General features: G+C 35.6%; 3 protein-coding genes across 3 annotated transcripts; 2 read left to right on the forward strand and 1 right to left on the reverse strand.

The window, feature by feature from the left end:
- The first annotated feature begins 8015 nt into the window (after positions 1 to 8015).
- LOC149392948 (Mo25 family protein) lies at positions 8016 to 11424 on the forward strand. The gene is made up of 11 exons (XM_089616874.1): positions 8016 to 8347; positions 8653 to 8817; positions 8897 to 9015; positions 9097 to 9171; positions 9379 to 9472; positions 9564 to 9623; positions 9718 to 9783; positions 9885 to 9983; positions 10515 to 10559; positions 10869 to 10971; positions 11053 to 11424. The coding sequence occupies exons 1-11, from the start codon at positions 8225 to 8227 to the stop codon at positions 11127 to 11129; spliced, it is 1026 nt and encodes a 341-aa protein (XP_089473000.1). The 5' UTR covers positions 8016 to 8224; the 3' UTR covers positions 11130 to 11424.
- A 256-nt stretch (positions 11425 to 11680) lies between these two features.
- Positions 11681 to 13248, forward strand: LOC149392949 (BSD domain-containing protein). The gene has a single exon (XM_089617525.1). The coding sequence runs from the start codon at positions 11759 to 11761 to the stop codon at positions 13013 to 13015; it is 1257 nt and encodes a 418-aa protein (XP_089473651.1). The 5' UTR covers positions 11681 to 11758; the 3' UTR covers positions 13016 to 13248.
- A 1060-nt stretch (positions 13249 to 14308) lies between these two features.
- On the reverse strand, positions 14309 to 16502 carry LOC149392950 (Bax inhibitor-1 family protein). Its single transcript, XM_089616875.1, has 4 exons — positions 16122 to 16502; positions 15177 to 15290; positions 14916 to 15073; positions 14309 to 14820 (listed from the first exon to the last, which is right to left on the reverse strand). The coding sequence occupies exons 1-4, from the start codon at positions 16381 to 16383 to the stop codon at positions 14614 to 14616; spliced, it is 741 nt and encodes a 246-aa protein (XP_089473001.1). The 5' UTR covers positions 16384 to 16502; the 3' UTR covers positions 14309 to 14613.
- Between the last annotated feature and the right edge of the window lie 3751 nt (positions 16503 to 20253).

Consider the following 20253-nt stretch of genomic DNA (forward strand, 5'->3'; position numbering starts at 1 on the left):
GTTGGAGATGTAGTAGTCGTACAGATCGTCAGTGAGGCCGTTGAGGATGAAGTTTTTGCAGAGGAAGTCGGCTTCCTCTCAGGCAGTGGCTTCACGAGTCTGCTCGTCAGTGGGGTCCTCCGGCAGCGTCGGCTTCTCGGTGGTGGCAGCATGGGCGACTTTCTTGACCGTCAGGAAGAACAGCATCTTCTGACTCCAGCGTTTGAAGTGGGCTCCTTCGAAACGGAAGGGACGGTTCAGGTCATCAACAGCGACTTCGGGAACAGCGGCCATGGCGATAACAGGGAAATCGTCTTAAAATTGTTGTCGCCGAAACTTCGTCGTCGCTGTGGAAAGTAAAACTTCGGTACTTGCAAAACAAAGATTAGCAGAAAAAACGCCTCGGCTGAGTCGCGGACTAGGTCGCTCTCTTTAAGACGTTTCGCGGCTCTGCCTCGGTGCAGCAATTCAAAAATGCCCCGTCGCCCCCAGGATAAAACAGCCCAGTAAACTCACTGTCTCGACCGAACCGTGCACTCGGTTACGATCGGAATCACTCAAAACCCTCATTGTAATTTTTTTTTTTATAAAACTGATCCTAAATCCTAGCAGTCGACCCTTTATTTATAGATAAATATAGGTAACGGAAAAAAAAAACTGTTACGAAAAAAAAATATGAAGAACGTGTGTAACGTTCATGAGAGAATAACGGGTCATTAAGGACTGACCAAGTAAAAATTATAACTGACCATAACGTGGGGTTTTCTTTGGTTGATTAATTAAAAGGAAACCATGAAACAAGGGATGTATTCAACTGAATACTTTTTATTTAGATATTACAATATATAATTTTTTTTTTGGCAAAAATTAATTATGTTTGCACAGATGAAAACATTTCACTTAACTTGTAACACTAGTTCCAACAGTTATAACATCATGCCTCTTTCTATTTTTTTATTTTTTTTACGAGTCAGCAACTCTTGAAGTATTATTCTTATCTATTAAATATATATGTGAATGGCATAAAAAAAGTACTGTGGAGATCAGAGTCGTTTTTTTTTTCTCCAGCCACAAAACAGCTAGAGAAATTTATCAAGTCACCATTCAAAGCAATCACAATCCAATCTAGGTGAGCCCAACATTTCCTTGCATTTATTACCATTAACTGGCCTATACATATGATTGGTACGAGAGGGTCAAGGCTAATGGTAAATGGGAGATTTTGGTGTTATCTCCTACATAATGATAAATGATAAAGTTGCTAATTAATCGAATAAATAGTTATGATTTTTAGATAAAAGCATGCGCTCTATTTTAACTATACAAAAAATGGAAAAACAAACTTTTAAAAATCTTATGGCTGTTAACTTTAACCTTCAATTTCCGGTTAAGGTTGGCTTTAAGCCTAAAGCACTTCAAGAACTATTAAGCTCGGCTAACCTTCTTTGTTATTATTATTAAAAGAAGGGAAAATGACACATATATACCTTGTGTTTTAATGAAATGTCGAGTTTAACCTTTGGTTTTCAAAAATGTCGAGATCATACCATCTGTTTAACTAAAATGACGAAATTATACCCTGAAATAGACAACAATGTCACAAATCTTCTTTTTATTGACTTTTCATTGACGTTGACTATAATATTTATATGTAAACACCAATTATCTTTATTCATTCGCGTCATATATGTAATTTATTTAAAAACTAAAAAATAAACAACAGTCTCTTAATCGTGAAGCGAGCAAAAAGAGGCAAAATGGTAAAAATCGACAGTTGATAGTCATCAAAATTACATATTCGAACAGAGAACCCATGATTCAGAGTTGCAATTCGAACACATAATGAAGTCATCTCTTGGGATATATGAATTTTATTATTTAATTTCAATTTAAGGCTATTTTTATTTCAAAATTGAAAATTAGGATACTGTTTTGGATTTGATTATGTTTTTCTTATATAAGAGTTAATATCAATGAAATGGAGATTTGTGACACTATTATCCATTTCAGTGTATAATTTCGTCATTTTAGTTAAACAGAAGGTATGATCTCGACATTTTTGAAAACCAAAGGTTAAAGTCGACATTTCACTAAAACACAGGGTATAAATGTGTTATTTTCCCTTAAAAGAAATGTATAACTCGTAACCATGTTAGTGGTTGTTTGACTTGTTTTGTTGGTCCCGTCGATGTCCATTCAAGTTTTGAGGCTGAAATTGAAAGCTTATTTTGGTATGTTTATCACTTATTTGACCTTTGGCCGAACATTGTAGTATTTAGAGTGATAAGAACAGAACTATACAGCCTCCATGGTCGATGAGAGTTTGCTCACCCCCCCGAGAAACTCGTGGACGTCTGGGTGATGGAAACGTAAAAAGTGCTTGTTAGACCAAATCCACCCGATTACACAATTTTCTACTCTATTTTGCAGTACATGTCACATCAAACACTACTTCATCTCCAACCGAACTCTATTTTTTTACACCAAATTGAAATATTAATTTTATATTCAAGTTTCTCTTATTTATTTCCATACCCTTATATTTATTTAATATCTTCCAATCATACCACCTATTCATTATTTAATAATAAAATATTACTCCATAAAATAATTCAAAATACAAATTAACACAAACTAAACTTAATATTTATTAAAACAAAAATACAATACAAAACAAATAACATAAAATAAAAAAGTACAATTACACATCCGAATTAGAATATCCATCCCACAAATGGTCGATCAATGCATTTCGAAGCGCGATATGTACATCTCTGTCTCTTATTTTTCTGTAGTGAGTGAAAAACTCTAGAAATCATGTTTCAGCATTTTCCTCTAATTCAACCCCCAATGGTGGCGTTTCTCTGTTAACTTCAATGGGTACGCTAAGATCACGCTCATCCTCTATTATCATGCTATGCATAATTATGCACGTAGTCATTATATCTTTTAAGACATCTTTTCTCCAAAATCTTGATGGTCACGCCACAATTGCAAACTGTTCTCGGAGAACTCCAAATGCACATTCTACGTCTTTTCTACAGGATTCTAGCCTCATTGCAAAATACTGTTTTTTTCGACCACGTGGTTCTCGAATAGTTTGAACAATAGTAGACCATTTTGGATATATATTATCAGCCAAATAATAACCCATATTATACTCATTTCCCTGTATGACATAATGAGCGGGAGGAGCAATACCTTGAGCGAGATTGGAAAATAGGTGAGAAGATTCTAACAAGTTGATGTCATTGTTGCTTCCCGGCATGCCAAAATAGGCGTGCCATATCCAAAGATCATAATCAGTCACAGCTTCTATAATTCTTTCGCTACGACCCGTATATTGTCCGGCCCACGCGATAGGACAATTTTTCCATTTCCAATGCATACAATCCAAACTGCCCAACATTCCAGGAAAGTCACGTTGTTGACCTATATGGAGAAGTCTAGCAACGTCATTAGGAGTTGGTGATCTTAAATATTTCTCAAAAAATACCTCCACCATTGCTCTGCAAAACCTCTTCACGCTTTCAATTGTCGTCGACTCTGCTATTTTACAGTACTCGTCTGTGGCATCTGCAGGAAGACCGTAGGCCAGCATCCGTAATACACTAGTTATTTTTTGAAGTGGTGACAACCCAAGTCTGCCAGCGCGATCCACCCGTTGTACAAAATAGTTGTCGTGACTTTTAACGGCATCCACGATTTGTAGGGATAAAGAGCGAGACATTCGATACCTCCACGGGAACACGGTCTCATTGTGCAACGGGGCCTTTGAGAAGTAATCGTTGAACATTCTTCGGTCTGCACTCTGTCGATCCCGATTGATGAAAGCATATCCTGGAATCGAGCCTCCTATGTTGCGCTCGATGATTTGGTCGGCGACATGTTGATTAAGATTTTGCATGATCGTGAGATTATTTTGGATAATTTGATGACATATAGCATACTCTTGCTCATCAATTTGAGCCATTTGAAGTAGAATATCGTCATCAGAGGAAGAAGATGAATTAAAATTCATTTTGAGAGATGAGTGATGAGAGATTAAGTGTGTTGAGAGAATGTGAATTAAAATTCATTCGAACTTAGACTATTTATAAGTTATTGAGTGTTAGAGCCGGTTCGGAGCCTCAAGTGCCAGACAAACATCTCGAGGTTCGTGTTCTTTTTCGGAGTCCGAACAACAAACTCCCGAGTCTATTAGACAACCATCTCCTCCTGAGCGACCGATTGGAGTGAAAAAAGCCAAACTAAAAATGAAAACGGATGACAAAGTAGCATCCTCCATCAGCAAGCTTGATGAAGGAAATAAACTACTTCTTGAGCAGCCGAAGAAGACAAGTGATATGAGGGAACACCTCTTGGAAAGTATAGATAAGGCTAATAATTTGAAAACAATCAGAGAAGGAAATAAAGTAATGAAAATGAATTTAAATAGAGTATCAGATCCTCACGTTCATGCATTTTGGGAAGCTGAACAAGCCAATGTTTTACAAAAGAGAGCTGAACAACAACAATCTCAAACACCACTTCCTAATTCCGATTCATATTCGCAATATTTCACCGGTCTTGGAGGATCCGACGCTAATCTCCCCGAGTATTAGTTTATGTATTGTAATTTTATTTTCAATTTTATTTTGTTGTATTGTGTTTTTTTATTTTAATGTCTTTTTTTTAGTTTTGCATTTCGATGTCGTTGTAATGTTATTTCGTTTCGGTATTAATATTAATGTCATTTTAGTTTTTCCCAAATTCCAAATGTCAATGTTGTATTTTAAAATATTGAATATATAAAAATAATTTTTTAGATTAATATGAAATAATTTTATAAAGCAGTGACAATTGAGTAAATAATAAATTTTGCAAGGACTAAATAACAAGTAAAAATTGTTTTGGCGTAATGAACAGTTATGCGTCAAATATAGCGCAACACAGTGAATAAAATGTACTTCACGCTATTTTGGCGTTGTGTTTGACGTACGGGTGGAGCAATTCAACACACCAAATCAAGGATATGCAGTTCGGTTGGTGTTGCTCTCAGACAGTTTAATGCACCTTTGACTTTTCGGAGGTCATATGACCTTCTGAATGAAGACCAACCACGGTGGCTTTGTCTCATTGAGACCATGGAGTGCATGAAGCTTTCTCTAAATTGGGTTTCGGATATGGGTGCTCAGTGATGGATTTACATGGGGCTCAAAGGGGTCACGTGACCCCCTCAATTTTTTTTTATTACATTTTTAAGTTATTTTTAATTTTTTTTTAAAACATTACCCTAAAAAAGCCCAATTTGAGTTTTTTTTTTTCAAATTAACCTCCCTTATTTTATTTTTCAAATTAACTCCCCTGATTTTATTTTTCAAATTTACCCCTTGCTAAGCTTTTCTAAATCCGTCACTAGTGCTTACATTGACAGTCTGGCTTATGTAAAGTGAATGATCAACCAGGCTTGATCATAAACGACAATAGTCTGAGTGTCTTTCGTACTCTTGTATTAGAGCCACAATAAATAATAGTAAAAACTCGAGTGATGCAATAGTATAAATGTTTGATGTTTGTAAACAATCTAAACATTCGTAAGCATCATGAACTTAATTACGTAATTCAAGGTATAACCCAAAAAAATCTATTAAGTAAATATTTACATTTACAGTTTGAAATTGTTAAATAATCAACGTTTCGTAAATCTTAAGTAAATAGCTATTTCCATATATTTATATACGTAAATCTTAGGTAAATAACCACTTCCATTTCCATATATTTACAAACATAAATATTGAGTAAATATTCACTTTTATTTATTAGGCAACGTCATTTTTATGGATATTTATTTAAGATTTACGAAACGTTGATTATATAACAATTCCAAATATTTTAATTGGTTATTTACCTGATTTTACTCTTTGAATTTTGAATCATATTTGACGTTTATCTTGAATATGAAATTCTTATAAAATTAAAATCTGTGTTTTAACATAATATGTGATATTATGATCCAAGTTTACATAAATATCCATTTTTAGTTAATTTAAATGATTTTTTTTTCATATTTTATTGTAAATTATTAATTTATTGATTATATGGGAAACTATCTATTTGTCCTTAACTTGAACTCTGGCATGCACATGTTAAAAGTTGTTTAAATTTAGACTGAAAGATGTAACTTGTTATATATTGTTGATTAAGACTTGTAAAGTTTAAAATTGGAATTTTGTTGATAACATGAGAGTCTAGGAAAACTAATCCAAAAAAATTATCAATAAGCCGCATATTTACGAATAATTCACACATATATTGGAAAGGTAAAAGTACTTGAGTTTTCTGATAATCACAAGTGATAAATTTTATCGACCGTGAGTTAGGAAAGAAAGACATCTCAATCCTTTAAGCCAACGTGATAATGATCATCTGACAAATCATATAAATTATTTTTTCTCTTTCAATTACTTTACAAACTTCGAAAGTATTATATCCTAATTTGACTTGAGATTTATTTACTTGCAATATTCTATGACAATTAAGGCCATGTTTGGTACATAACTCAAAAAGTGTTTTTCACTTTTTGAGTGAAAAAAATAGGAAAAAAATGGGAAAGTTGTGTTTGGTAAAAATTTTCGGGAAAACTTTTTAAAAAATTTGGGAATTGTTTTAAAAACCAGGTAAAGGAAATCGAAAACAGGGTAAAGGTGTTTTCCGAAATTTTTTTCACTTTTTTTCTCGCGTGTAGTCTGTCCCACTTGGTCTGTCCTCTGTCATTATTGTCGAGCAACATGAAAAAAAAAAAAAAAAACGCAGAAGGAGTCGTCGTTGCGGCGGGGACGGAGGCCCTCGCGGCGGGGGGGTTGGACTTGGAGGAGGGCATGAGGTCGGTGAAGGCGTCGCGGCGGACGGCCTTGCGCTTGCGTGTGGAGCGCCGGAGAGGGGAGAGAAACTCCTTCGCGATGTGGGACGCGGCGGTGCGGACCTTCTTCGACGACGATTTCCGGCTGCGCTTCCGGTGGTGGTGAATCGACGCCGAGCTCGGAGAGTAGTAATGGAGGTAAGCTCGTCCGTAGCCTTTCCCTCTCGGCCTCTTCCTCAGCCTGTCGCTGCTCCGAATCCCGCCCACTTCGCCTTCTCCGTCGCCGGAACGCATCTTCTTCTTCTTCGGGATTAGGGTTTCGATGCTCTTCTCGAGCGACGTTTCTTTCACTGTGATGTCCTGTTTTTCTTTTCTTTTTTCATATAACCGGCTACCCACCAACCTAGCTACCTATCAAACCCCTTTACTCTGCTGCTACTCTCACTAGTCCCTTTTAATTAAAACAATATTTGTTATGCAAAAAAAAAAAATACTAACAATGTTCTATTCATCTCTAATTTAACTTCGAAAATGCTTTATTACTTTCTCGGATTGTAATTGTGACATAGATACAACAATTGGAAGATTTGCTTGGACAGAAAAAATAAAAAATAAAAAAAATTAATGTTAAGAAAAACTTGTTTTTTTTCAAATCACACTTACAAATAAAGATGTTATTGCTCAAGCTACGTGAGATGATTATGAAGAATGATTTCATATTTATGATGAAAAAAAAATTTTGTATTCAATCTAAACAATAATGTCATATTTATATTTTGTGTAGTTAAACTTATGTTTTAAAAAAAAATTTGAGTTAAGAAATTGTTTCCATGTATCAAACAGTTTTTTTCACTTTTCATTTTTTCAAAAAAAAAAAAGTGAAAAGTGTACCAAACAGTTTTTCCAGTTTTTTCAATTTCTCAAAAAAAAAATGAAAACTGTACCAAACAGTTTTTTGAAAACAACTACAAAACAGTTTTTCAATACAACTACAAAAATTAGAAAACAGAAAACAAAAAACTTTTTGAGTTAACTACCAAACACAACCTAAAAGTTTGGAGCAGATTATTTAAGATTATAATTTACGGTACACCCCATTATCTACAGTTATAAAAATTATACATTTTTTTAATTCAAAGAAACCATTTGTCGTTTATTGCAATTTTTGAGTGAGAGGAAAAGAAAATCCACATTTTGACTTTTGTCATATCATCTGTGTCAAAAAAAAAAAGAGAGAGAGACCAATTCCGAATTTCAGGTGAAATGATTATTTGAGATAGACAGAGACGAGACAATCATGGATCAATACTGAAGTGAAGAGAGAGAGAGAGAGAGAGAGAGAGAGAGAGAGAGAGAGAGAGAGAGAGAGAGAGAGAGAGAGAGAGTTGGTCGATCGAATTTGCGATGTCTTTCTCGTTCTTCAAGCAATCGAGGCCTAAAACCCCTGTGGACGTTTCAAAGGCCATCAGAGAAAGCCTCGTCGCTCTCGATACTAAAACTGTCGTCGAAGTTAAAGCCCTCGAAAAGGTCTCTCTCATTTCTACGGTTTTAATTTTGAGAAAAAATCGATTATTTCCGATGATTTCACCGATCGCCGATTTTTCCGAGTGAAATTGTGCAGTTTGAATGAATCACAGATATTCCTGTTAAAATCGTTTCTATCGCATTGCCCTAGTATTTTGAATAACCAAATGTTACTTGTTCTTCACAACTTTTTGTGTTTTTTTTTTTTGCAAAATTTATAATTGACCTTTCAATAATGATTTTCTGAGTTTGTATATATGTAAAATCTCGAATATATTTTCATTCAGGGTTTTTGTTCTCTGATTTAGGCTTTAGAAGAGGTCGAAAAGAATTTTGCTACGCTGCGATGTATGGTTTCGGGGGACGGTGAAGTAGAGCCGAACGCCGAGCAAGTCTCGCAGCTCGCCGAAGAAATTTGTAAAGAGGATGTGATATCTTTACTTGTTCATAAGCTATCTATTCTGGGATGGGAAGTAAGTATTGCCGATTTATTTAAATTTTTATGTGAAAAACAAGTATTCGAAGACGGTTTGATTCGAGTTTTTGGTTTAGGCGAGAAAGGATTTGGTCCATTGTTGGTCGATTCTGTTGAAGCAGAAAGTTGGATCTACTTATTGCTGTGTTCAGTACATTGAGGACCATATCGAGTTGCTCGATTTTCTTGTTGTGTGGTATGTTACGCATTCGATTTGTTGTAATTTACAAAAAAAAAAAATGATGGAATATTATTTCTTATAATTTTTCTCGTTCAGCTACGATAACAAAGAAATCGCCTTGAATTGCGGAAGCATGTTGAGGGAGTGTATCAAGTTTCCGTCACTGGCAAAGTAAGGCTTTTTGAACATTTTATCTTATTTTTTCTGATTGACATTCGATGCTCTTTCTTAATTTGGTAATACTTTTTTTTGTCTGAGGCGTGTTGATGATGGTATTAAAAAGTAGCGCGAGCTTAAATGTGTTTGCAAATTTGTTGTCCTTATCATCGGTGATATGTTTCATTTATTCACACATTTGATTTTATAGTGATTTTTCAGATACGTCTTGGAGTCTGCGAGCTTCGAATTGTTTTTTAAGTTTGTTGAATCGCCTAATTTCGATATTGCTTCCGATGCTTTCTCTACTTTCAAGGTTCTTGTTTGCCTCTTCAGTTTTTTCATTTACCCTTTTATTATTTTTGTTATTTTAATTGTGTATTAATAGCTGAGTAAAATAATTGTAGGACTTGCTTACGAAACATGAAAACTTGGTCTCTGACTATTTGACTGCACATTATGACGAGGTTTGCTTATGATGATTATCCCTTATGTATCTCCTGTTTTGTTGACTTGTTTTAGGAATTCTTCTCTTAAGATTCATTATTTCTTGCTCTGCAGTTTTTTGATCAATATGATAAACTCTTGTCATCGTCAAATTATGTAACGAGAAGACAATCCTTGAAGGTCAGTTCTGGTTTTAGTTTATTTTTTTCCAGTTCTGATCTGTTTATGTTCTGTTTACCTTAATGCGTATAAAGTTTTGATTCCTTGTTTTTTTTTTTAAGCTTCTCTCTGAATTTCTTTTGGAGTCTCCGAATTCTCACATAATGAAGCGATACATTTTGGAAGTTCGGTACTTGAAAGTCATGATGACACTGCTTATGGTAATAGTTTATTTAAGGGTTATTAAGTTATATAGCCACATGGATATAGTGGATTGAGATATAGCCCACTTTTGGTTAATTTCTTGTAAATAGCCAAGTAAACTTATTAACAGATTAATAAAAGCCTTATTTAACACAACCAAACATATATTTTAGGTAGTTAATAGGCTGCCACGTATGCAAGTTGGTTATTTACAAATTATTTACCAAAGGTTGGCTAATTTACAATTCATATAGTTTAGGTGGCTTACGTAGCCAATTTTTTGTTTATTTAATCATGCTGTCACATATAATCTTTTTTTTTTTTTTTTTTTGTATATTTTGAATTGTACTTGATTTCAAGTTGGAATGTCTCTCTGCTTTGCCAAATAATGGTTGTGCTTTCTCTAGTTGCCCCAAGCTATGGCACTTGGCCTGAAAAAAAAAATTGAAAAAAAACGCGAGATGTTTTCACTTTAGCATAATCGTACTCTAGCCTAGTAATTTTGTTTTAGTCATTTGTATCAACTAATGATCTTTCTTTCAACGCAGGATTCGAGCAAAAATATACAAATCTCAGCTTTTCACATTTTCAAGGTGATCTCTTTTCTTTGTATGTCCTTGCATTGTGTTCGGTTTATCTCTATGGTCTAGTTTTACTTTTATCGCATCTAAAGAAATTTGATCTGAGAATAGGGAAAATTTGTTTTCATCCGAACTTCCATACAAAATTATTTTTATCAAACTGTTTTTTCAGGAATCAAGTTCGCTGTGACCAAAGATTATACCCATATTTATTTTTTCTCTTTTCTTTGGTCTAAGAATCAGGATTAAATCTTATACTTTTCGATTAAGCTATGAAGTTCTCTTCTTGATATTTTTTTAACTTGGGCACTGTACTTGCAGGTATTCGTTGCTAATCCGAACAAGCCCAGAGAAATCAAAGTTATTCTGGCTAAAAACCATGAAAAGTTGCTGCATTTGCTCAAAGATCTTTCTGCCAATAAAGGTTAGTATGGTCAATTTAATGTAATGTAAAATTTCTCTCTTTATTCTTTTTAGAATACAAAAATAATGCTTTTATTCGCAGGCGGTGAAGACGAGCAGTTGGAAGAGGAGAAAGAGCTGATTATGGAGGAAATCGCCAGAGTCGCGCTCGAACAATAAACCCCATTTGGTGTCGAAGCCGATGAATTCTTTCACTGTGATCCCACATTTTTACCATTTGTAATTGTGTTTTTTATGGAGCACTAAATTTATTTATTTATTTACGTAGCACATAATGATGGTGTGCTTTCCCCCGGAAGTTTTCATTTTGTAAACTGAAGTGGAATAGATTGTGAATGAAGTGAATATAGCCAATGTGAATTAAATTCATGAAAGAAGCAACGTAATTCAGACTGTAATCTTAAATATTATTTATGAATGTTAATTGATCCCCAGCATTTTATTTGATACAAAAGTAGTGGGTTATTACTTAATTCAAGTGATCTAAGTTTATTAAAAGAATGGATTAATAGTACAGAGATTTTTATTTATTTTTTACATTTATAACTCACTTTCATATAAATTAAAACCATGATTAGGACAAAATTAATTTACGAATTGACAGATTAACTTCGGAGAAGAGAAGTTGTGATTTCTGAATAGGGTTAAATGGAAAAATAAAAATAAATGAAAATTTTTCTCGCCGGGATTCTTATATAAATATTATGCCTGAGAGCCCCAATTTCCTCTCATCTCCAAATCCCTAAAATCAAACAAAAACCTTCGATTCGATTCTCTCTACTTTATCAATGGATTTTTTCAAATCCGTCTTCTCCGACGATCCACCGGAGCCTTCCGACGCCGACGAAAAACTTGACGGAGACTCCGACGACGGCGATTCAGCCGCTCAAGATCCAATTCCAGAAAATTCTTGGAGCTTCGGCGGGCTAATGAAAACCCTAGCGACGAAGTCCGAGACGGTGATACAGACCTACCGTAAAGATCTCGAGGAGTTCGGATCGGGTCTGAAAATGGAGACGGCGGTGATCCGGGACGTGGCTTCACGCGCCGTCGCCGACCTCCCGGCATCGCTCGAGATCGGCGCCGCCGTGGCTCAGGAATCGCTCGAGTCGGTCGGTCAAGCGATCGACGACATCGGAACCTCCGTATGGAAATCGACGGCCGAGATCGTCGCTCAAGGTAAGGACTCGATCTTAGCCGCTGATGATGGTGGTGATGACGATGATGATAATGATAATGAACGTACTGGCTCTGTTGTTGCCCATAGTTCGTTGAGTATGGATTCGAAACCCTACAATAGGTTTGAGTCTCAACTGCGTGCGATTCAGAGTAGTGCTAGTACTTACCTGGATGAGCCCGAGGATTCAGGGAACTATGAGCAGTGGAAGCTAGGGTTTGTGTTAGAAGATAGAAGCGAAGAAATCGAGGGTTTAATCAAGGAGAACGGAGACGTTGGGGAGATTTACGAGAATTTCGTACCAGGGAAAGTCGATCAAGAGAGCTTCTGGTTGAGGTATTTTTTCAAAGTTCATAGGTTGAAGGAAGTCGAAGAGGCGAGAGTCAAGCTCGTGAAGAGGGCGATCTCAGGTGAAGAAGAGGAAATGACTTGGGATTTCGAAGACGACGACGACGAAGAAGATGATAATGAGGATAATAAAGACGGAAGCGAAATCAAAGAGATCGACGAGAATAAGAAGATCGGGGAATCGTCCTCTGTGGGTGTGAGTGACGATGCGGCCGAAAAGCTCGAGGCTTTGAAGCTCGACGAGAAAGTCGGGTCGGAAGGGAAGGGAAAAGCGAGCAGTGACTCGGGCAAAGAGAGCGACGTTTCAATAGTGTCGAGGCCCGAGGAGGAAGATTTCAAGTGGGACGATATCGAGGATGTTGGAAGCAGTGACGAGGGCAAAGAGGAGGTGGGTCCCGTTGGGGCTTCGAGCAGAGCCGACCCGATCAAGCGGCTGAGTAATGCTGTGGATGATGATGAAGATCTGAGTTGGGATATTGAAGATGAAGACGACGATGATGATGAACCAAAGAAATCTTGATCAAGTTTGTTGCTTTTCTCTAAGATTTCGGATTTTTTTAAGGGAATCTAAGATTTCGGATTGGTATGAGATTCCTGACACTCTGTCTCTCTGTGATCAGCTGTGATGAATTTATAGTGCATTTTACATGCCATGATGATTCTTTAATTTGGCCCAAGTATAGCATGCTATGTAAATGTTTATCACCGATTAAAGTTGTTGCCTATAGTATAATGCTTTTGAGATTTGTGTCACCATCTTTTTGTAATAAGCTTCACATCAATTGTGAAAGAAAAAAAAAATTGTTGGTGGTGGGTTTCTGATTCAATGGGTGTTCCTGAACCAGTGAATGATTTATGTCTTAAAACCTTTTTTTACCCATTTCAAACCATATTCCTTCATCTCTGACGTTGCAACTCTACACAGCCTTTCATAGTCTTGTTAACCGAGAATAATGCTTTTGTTTGTTTTATATAGGTTAAAGAAGGGCAAATTAACCGGTCGAGAGAAAAAAGAAACCTGGTTTTGATCCTTACTAAAAAATTAACAGGAAAATCGGTTATTTTAACTGTAAAGTTAAAAAAAATTGGTGAAAAACCATTAGTTAATCTTTTTTTATATAATTTAAATAAAAATTGTTTACAGTTTTAGCAAAGGAAAAGACCAGTACAGAAGAAATGGAGTAATACTGGTTTATAATCACACTAAGGTTGACCCGCTTAAAAACCCACGGTTAACCAGTCTAACCGTTAACCGAGGTGAAAGATTAACGGGCTCAAATGTGGTGAAAGATGAACGATTCACAGGTTTAATAGATTTGGAGTTCTAAGCGGAGTTTAAACTTGATACAAAATTTAACCGCAAAAAACTATTATCACTTGTAGCGCAAAGATAACTTTTTTTTTCTTTTGCTCAGAAGCGCAAAGATAACTATTCATCCCACACAAACGGGCTCTATGATCACATTCAACGTCTGATCCATTATGCTTCACAGTAAAACGGTGGTCCCACTAATATATCATCACTTGTTTTTTTTTTTCTGTACTTGGCCAAACTTGCCTCTTGTACTAATTACTTAACGCGTTTACAAAGGTTCTTCAATAGTGATTGGTCACCGTTTAATAAGACAACAACCAATGACTAGACAAATTGCATTTATTTAATCCACGGCACACACAGAAAAATATAGGAGTTTACGCAATTATATATCTGAAAATAAAGAGGTGGGACCAAGAATTAAAAATATAATAGAAGTACAGAGCGAAAAGAAGACATTGTCAAGATCTCACCACAGACAAACCACCAATACCATCGTAACCAACCTTTTGCAAACATTTTCTCAAAACAAAAAGAACAGAAACATCATTATTTTCATTATAAGGAAACATAGAAGAACTAGTAATGAGCCACAAAAGATGTAACACTTTACAAGACAAATATCAAAGCCAAGAGTATGTGACTGACTGGCTTACATATTAGGCATTACAAGAGAGCACTTCGTTCAATCTTCACATAAACGAAATGATTATTATAGACAGACCAAGCCACAAAGATAAATCTCAAATCTTTACCCTGAATATCCTATAGCACCCTTTTTCTCCGAAAAACCATGTGACAGACTAACCGTCGGATTGCTTCAACATCCTCAATATCGTGAGGAACAGGTTGAGAATGTCGAGGTAGAGCGTAATGGCAGCCCAGATATACTCATCGTACGTGAACCGCTTGATCAAGTTCTGTGTGTCGTACACGATGTAGCCCGAGAATATGATCGCACCAACCGCGCCGTAAATAGCCACTGATGTGGAACCGAGCGGGAAGAATGCCTGGAGATTTGAACACAAGAGCTAAGTAAGTGCGGTTCAACACGGATTGATTACGTATACACATATATAGATAAAGATGTATAGACATGTCTGACCTGGATGAAGCCGGTTAGAAGTAGGATGATGAGTCCGGTGAACAAGACTGGTCCTAAGAAGCTGAAGTCCTTGCCTTTCTTTGAAGCCCAGAAAGTGTAGGCCGTCAAGGACGTTACCACAGCCGAGGTCAATATCAGTGCCTCGAGAACAATTTTTCCTGCAAAAAATTTATTGGTGGACCCAAATTAAAGCAATCGAAGAGATACGTGGTATTCTTGGGAAGCAAGCAATCGGGAAGAAAAAAATCGCAGATTACTTACCATCAGTATTGGCACAGCTTACACCAACTGTGAGACTGAGCGTCACAGTGAAGAGGCCAAGGAAGATGAAGTTAAGCGGGTGCTTTTGCTGGTATACATGCAAAGGCCACAGCACTGCAGACAGTTTAGAATTCGATTAGTCCGACATGGTTGGTTTTATTTCCATAAGAGGCATGTAAGAGTAGGATTAGGCAACAAGAGGGTTTAAGAAACTCATGGATTAATAATAACCTGCAAACAATCGTAAACACATCCTAATGAACAGATTGCCCAACTATTTAGATGTTCTATTACATTGTGACTCAGGAACAACCTAACAAAAGAAATCAAGAATACACAATTTTCCAAAATTTTCACAACACCAAGAATCATGGATTAATAATAACCTGCAAACAATCATAAACACAGCCTAATGAACAGATTGCCCAACTATTTAGATGTTCTATTACATTGTGACTCAGGAACAACCTAACAAAAGAAATCAAGAATACACAATCTTCCAAAATTTTCACAACACCAAGAATCGAAGCGAATCATCCAAGAAATCAAATAATCCTATCAAGTCAATCATATAATCATAAACCATTGAGATCAGCAATAAAGTAGAAATACACTCATAAATTCCACAGGATATATGTAATCTTCCAAAATAAGCACAGCAACGACAATCGAAGCGTAAGAACCATCCCAGAACTCAATAATCTTATGAATTAAACCACTAAATGTGACATTTCATCTTTCTATATGCTAAAAGAACAATCTTTCCTTTCATTTTTAACTTCACCTTTCCATGGATTATAAGTCAGTCCTATAACCATGAATCATCGAGATCAACAATAAATCCTCAAAAACTCCCCAATATATTCAACCAAACATCTACGAAGGAACATCGATCGAAAATTCCTCTAAAAATGAAACCCTAACCCTAATATCAGAGAGACATACGGATGAGAGGAAGGATTGCGAGGAAGAGAAGAAGGCCAGGGCTTCCCCGGAGGAGATCGTTGACCGGCGAGTAGAGCATGGTCACGGCGGAGACGACGGTGGTGAGGAGGATCTGGACGGCCAGGATTCCGTACACTTTGCGGATGAAGCCCCATCGGAGCTGATTCTCGCCATGGCTGAGGCCGGGATAGAGAACCTCGCCGGACTCGAGATCTACCTCCTCCGGCTTGCCGACGCCTCTGTATCCGTACATCGTTGACATTTTTTCTCGCCTCTGTTCGGTTTCTTGAAGAATTTTTCGGATCGAATTCCAAGAGAATATTGTGTTGAATGAGACGGTGACTTTGGATTTTCGCCTCTTTCTATCTTGCTGTTGGTGGATAGACTAGGAATAACTCTAAATGGAAATGGCAATTTGGGGATTTTGTTTTTCTAATCAAACAATTTGGGGATTATTATTTGGTTTGTTAGAGTGACCAGACAGCTTGGTTTTCCAACGAGAATAACGAAAAATAGCCGCTTAAATTTCACAATTGCATATTATCAAAAATAAAATTATAACTTTTACAAAGTAACAATTGGACAAATTTTTTCTAGACTTTTTATGTAGAAAATATCACAAGTTTATCATGCGTACAGTATTCAATTTTGGAATTTGTCATTTTTTTATTATAAAAAACCCATAAAATCATTTAAACTCCCTCTTCCTTTCATTTCTTTTTATTTTCTCATTTATCTTTCTCCAATTCTCTTATTCTCTCTAAAAAAATTAGATTTCATAGATTGAAGATTGAAGTTTAAGAGAATGGGTAAGTTGTATGTTCAAATAATTGACTCAATTTTGATTATAATAGAGACTTAGTACTTACAATTAGATCTAGCATTTACAAATCTGGAATTTTTTGTGTCAATAAAATTTCTAATAAGATTTTATGTAAATTTTCGATGATTTAAGATTGAAATACGATGAAATTTAAACGCTTTTCCGATATTTTTGATATTTTGCGATGATCTACGATAATTTAGGACTTTTTAAAACTGAAAATTAGGAAAATAGCTAATTTAAACATTTGACATTGCTAAATAGCCAATATTTAGTAAATCTTAGGTAAATAATGACGTGGTATGGAAGTGATTATTTATCTAAAATTTACATCTGTAAATATATGAAAATGATTATTTACCTAAAATTTACCAAACGTTTATAATTTAGTAATGTTAAATGTTTAAGTTGACTATTTTCACCATTTTAAATGAGTTTTGGGCCAAACTTTTTGAAATGAGTTTTGGGCCAAACTTTTTTCCAGGATCAATATTATATTGGGCTTAGACTTACTAAGAATGATATAGGATGACAAATAGTAATGGCCGTGTTTCATTTAGTTACATATACAAACATGTGTAATTTCTTCAATGTTGGAGCTTTTGAAGAGGATCGATAATACTATGAATGAATGTATCATGACTTTATTGTTGGTATCATTTAATTAAGTGGACAAAATGCTTAAAATAAAATGTTGATAATTGTAACAAAATGACACTTATAATTACTTTATTAGTTTGGAGATTTTGAAGAAGATTGCTTAGGTGTAGACTTGTGAGTGTCGTTTTGTTCTTTTTGACTGTGTCTTATGAGTCAATAATGATATGTAATTCAATCAAGGTAATCTAATAGTATTCTTAAAGGTTAAGATCACAAGACACTTTGCGAATCGAGATTGCTTTGAATTATAGCATCCAAAGGCAAGAGATAAATGAATCAAATTAATTAGTTTTTGCTAGCTTGTGATCTTATATTCCTTCCCTCTACCCACCCAGTGGCGGACCCAAATTTTAGAAAAAGGGGGCAAAAAAATAAATAAATAAATAAATTAGGCTGAAAAAAAAATAATGAAATTTTAACCCAAAAATTTGGGTTTACACCTGGGTCCGCCCGTGCCTCTACCTCGAGTTGCTGAGTTTAATACATTGCGTGATGGCTCAAAAGTTTTATTAATATTCATTTTAGCCCACATTAAAATCATTAAGATTATACTTCATGCTTACAATGTTGATTGTTCACTTGTGGTTGTTTGGTGTTCTTTAAGTTTTCAAGAAGAATTGTTCCAAGAACTTGGAGGATCATCATTGATTCATAACCAATGTCATCACGGTTAGTAAAACTATCTTGATATGTGAGTATCTAGTAAGTCTAAACCTGCGTATTTTTCTCTTATAACGATATAACGATATTTTTTTTTCTTTCAAATTTTGCCATGTTACTCATGTTCTTAAATTTTTCTAAAACTGTTTAAGATGCATATTTAGTATTAAATCTCAACTTTCTAAGGAACAACTTATTTCATATTACTTAACTCTACAATACACTACTTATTTAAGCCTCCTAATAATCGAACCAAAATCTACAATTATAGACAAAAATAGTTTATCTCTTCGTTTGTGTCATACAAATCTTAAGTTTATATAAAAAAAAATACAAATCTTAACGTAACACTCACTTGTACTTTGAACGGTAAGTTATTATTCTGTCACTAAATTTTGTATTTATAGTACATCGATTCTTAGGTAAGTTATTTGTAGTCACACTTCACAATATTATTAGGATTGGATTCCTACTTCGGGAATCTTGCGCGCCTGGGATGAAAATCGACTCTTTTTGCCCCCGATGTCCGGAAGGCAAAGAATCTACTTTTCATGATTTTTGGGAGTGTCAGGAAAGCATACAAGTTTGGAAAGCACTTGATTGGTGGAAGTTGGTCAAAACTCATTTTCATGGGGAGAATTATTCATGTTAAATCTTTCTTATTTCCACAAAGTTTTGAGCTATTTGCGGTGATCCTTTGGAGTGTACAAAATCGCCGAAACAACATGGTCTATCACTCTCCGGTAGGGATGGCGGCCGATCTCATCAACGGGGCGATTGGCTTTCTTGGCGATTTCCGACGTTCAACCGGCTCCTTGAATACTCCTCGGGCAACACCGCCTAGAGGTGATGGCCATCGATGTCGATGCAGCCATTGAGAGAGAAGGAGTCTCTTGCGGGATTTGAAGTATTTTTCAATAATCTATAGGTAATGTCCTTCTTGCCTATATTGTTCCTCTACCTTGCCCTTTTAGGCATTTTGGAGAAAGCTCGGGATGAAGGCTTCTCGAAAGTGGTAGTGCAATCGGATTGCGAACTGGTGATCAACCTCATCAACTTTAGAACATGTTAGGAATATTATGGAAATATTGTTCGGGAAATAAAATAGTTTGCGAAAATTAATTAATTAATTTTAAAAAACTAATAACCAAACAACATAAGAAAAGACAAAATAAACCGGTATAATACTTAACTGGAAAGAACAAGAACATAAAGAAACAAAAGAATGTCGAGGCCCGTTGGACAGTTTTCTTGAAGTTTTTTTATCGCCCTCTCACATGTAATGGATTAGTCGAGCGAAATCCTCCCATAATACAAAGACAACAAGGCAACCTTAGCACCACTCGGTTTGACTAAGGCAAACTTGAACCACGACCGAAAAACTACCACCGGACTACAAAGAAAAACAAACAATTTCGAAGAGGGAGAGAAGAAGCTAAGAAAGACTTGCTTTCGATGTGTTTTCGAATGAGAACTTAAGTCTCCTTTTATAGGCAAGGTTATCAGCGGTTTCAAGATCAAAGCATTAAGGCTCGACCACACCTTAATGGAGCATTAAAACGGATTTTACAACTGTTAGGAATCAAGAGCTCTGATTACAAAACCGCTCGGTATAAATGAATGGTTACAACCATGAAAAATTGTTCAAACGTGTACTTAATGGCTCGGTTACACCTTAAACCGTAGCAATTAAAAACACCAATTAATAAAGATTTTATTTTATTGATTTAAAATAAAATTAAAATCAGAAGAATTTTTTAGGGAATTAGGCTCAAGCGTGTGGTGGACTTGAAATTCCCTAAGTCTCTGTCCCTCTACAAATTTGGGTCACCCAAGGATTCCAAACCCTTTTGACTAAAATTGATATATAAGCTTATACAAAATCTACATATCTCTCCCATGTGAGACTCTTGTAAGAAAACTCTCAACCACACACTTACATGGTTCCTTCAATTATTGGTATTTTTCTACACATTTTGAACATCAATT

Source organism: Urtica dioica, chromosome 6 (assembly GCF_054948205.1).
Source record: "Urtica dioica subsp. dioica isolate 48M chromosome 6, U.dioica_male_clone48M_v1_H2, whole genome shotgun sequence".
Lineage (NCBI taxonomy): Eukaryota > Viridiplantae > Streptophyta > Magnoliopsida > Rosales > Urticaceae > Urtica > Urtica dioica.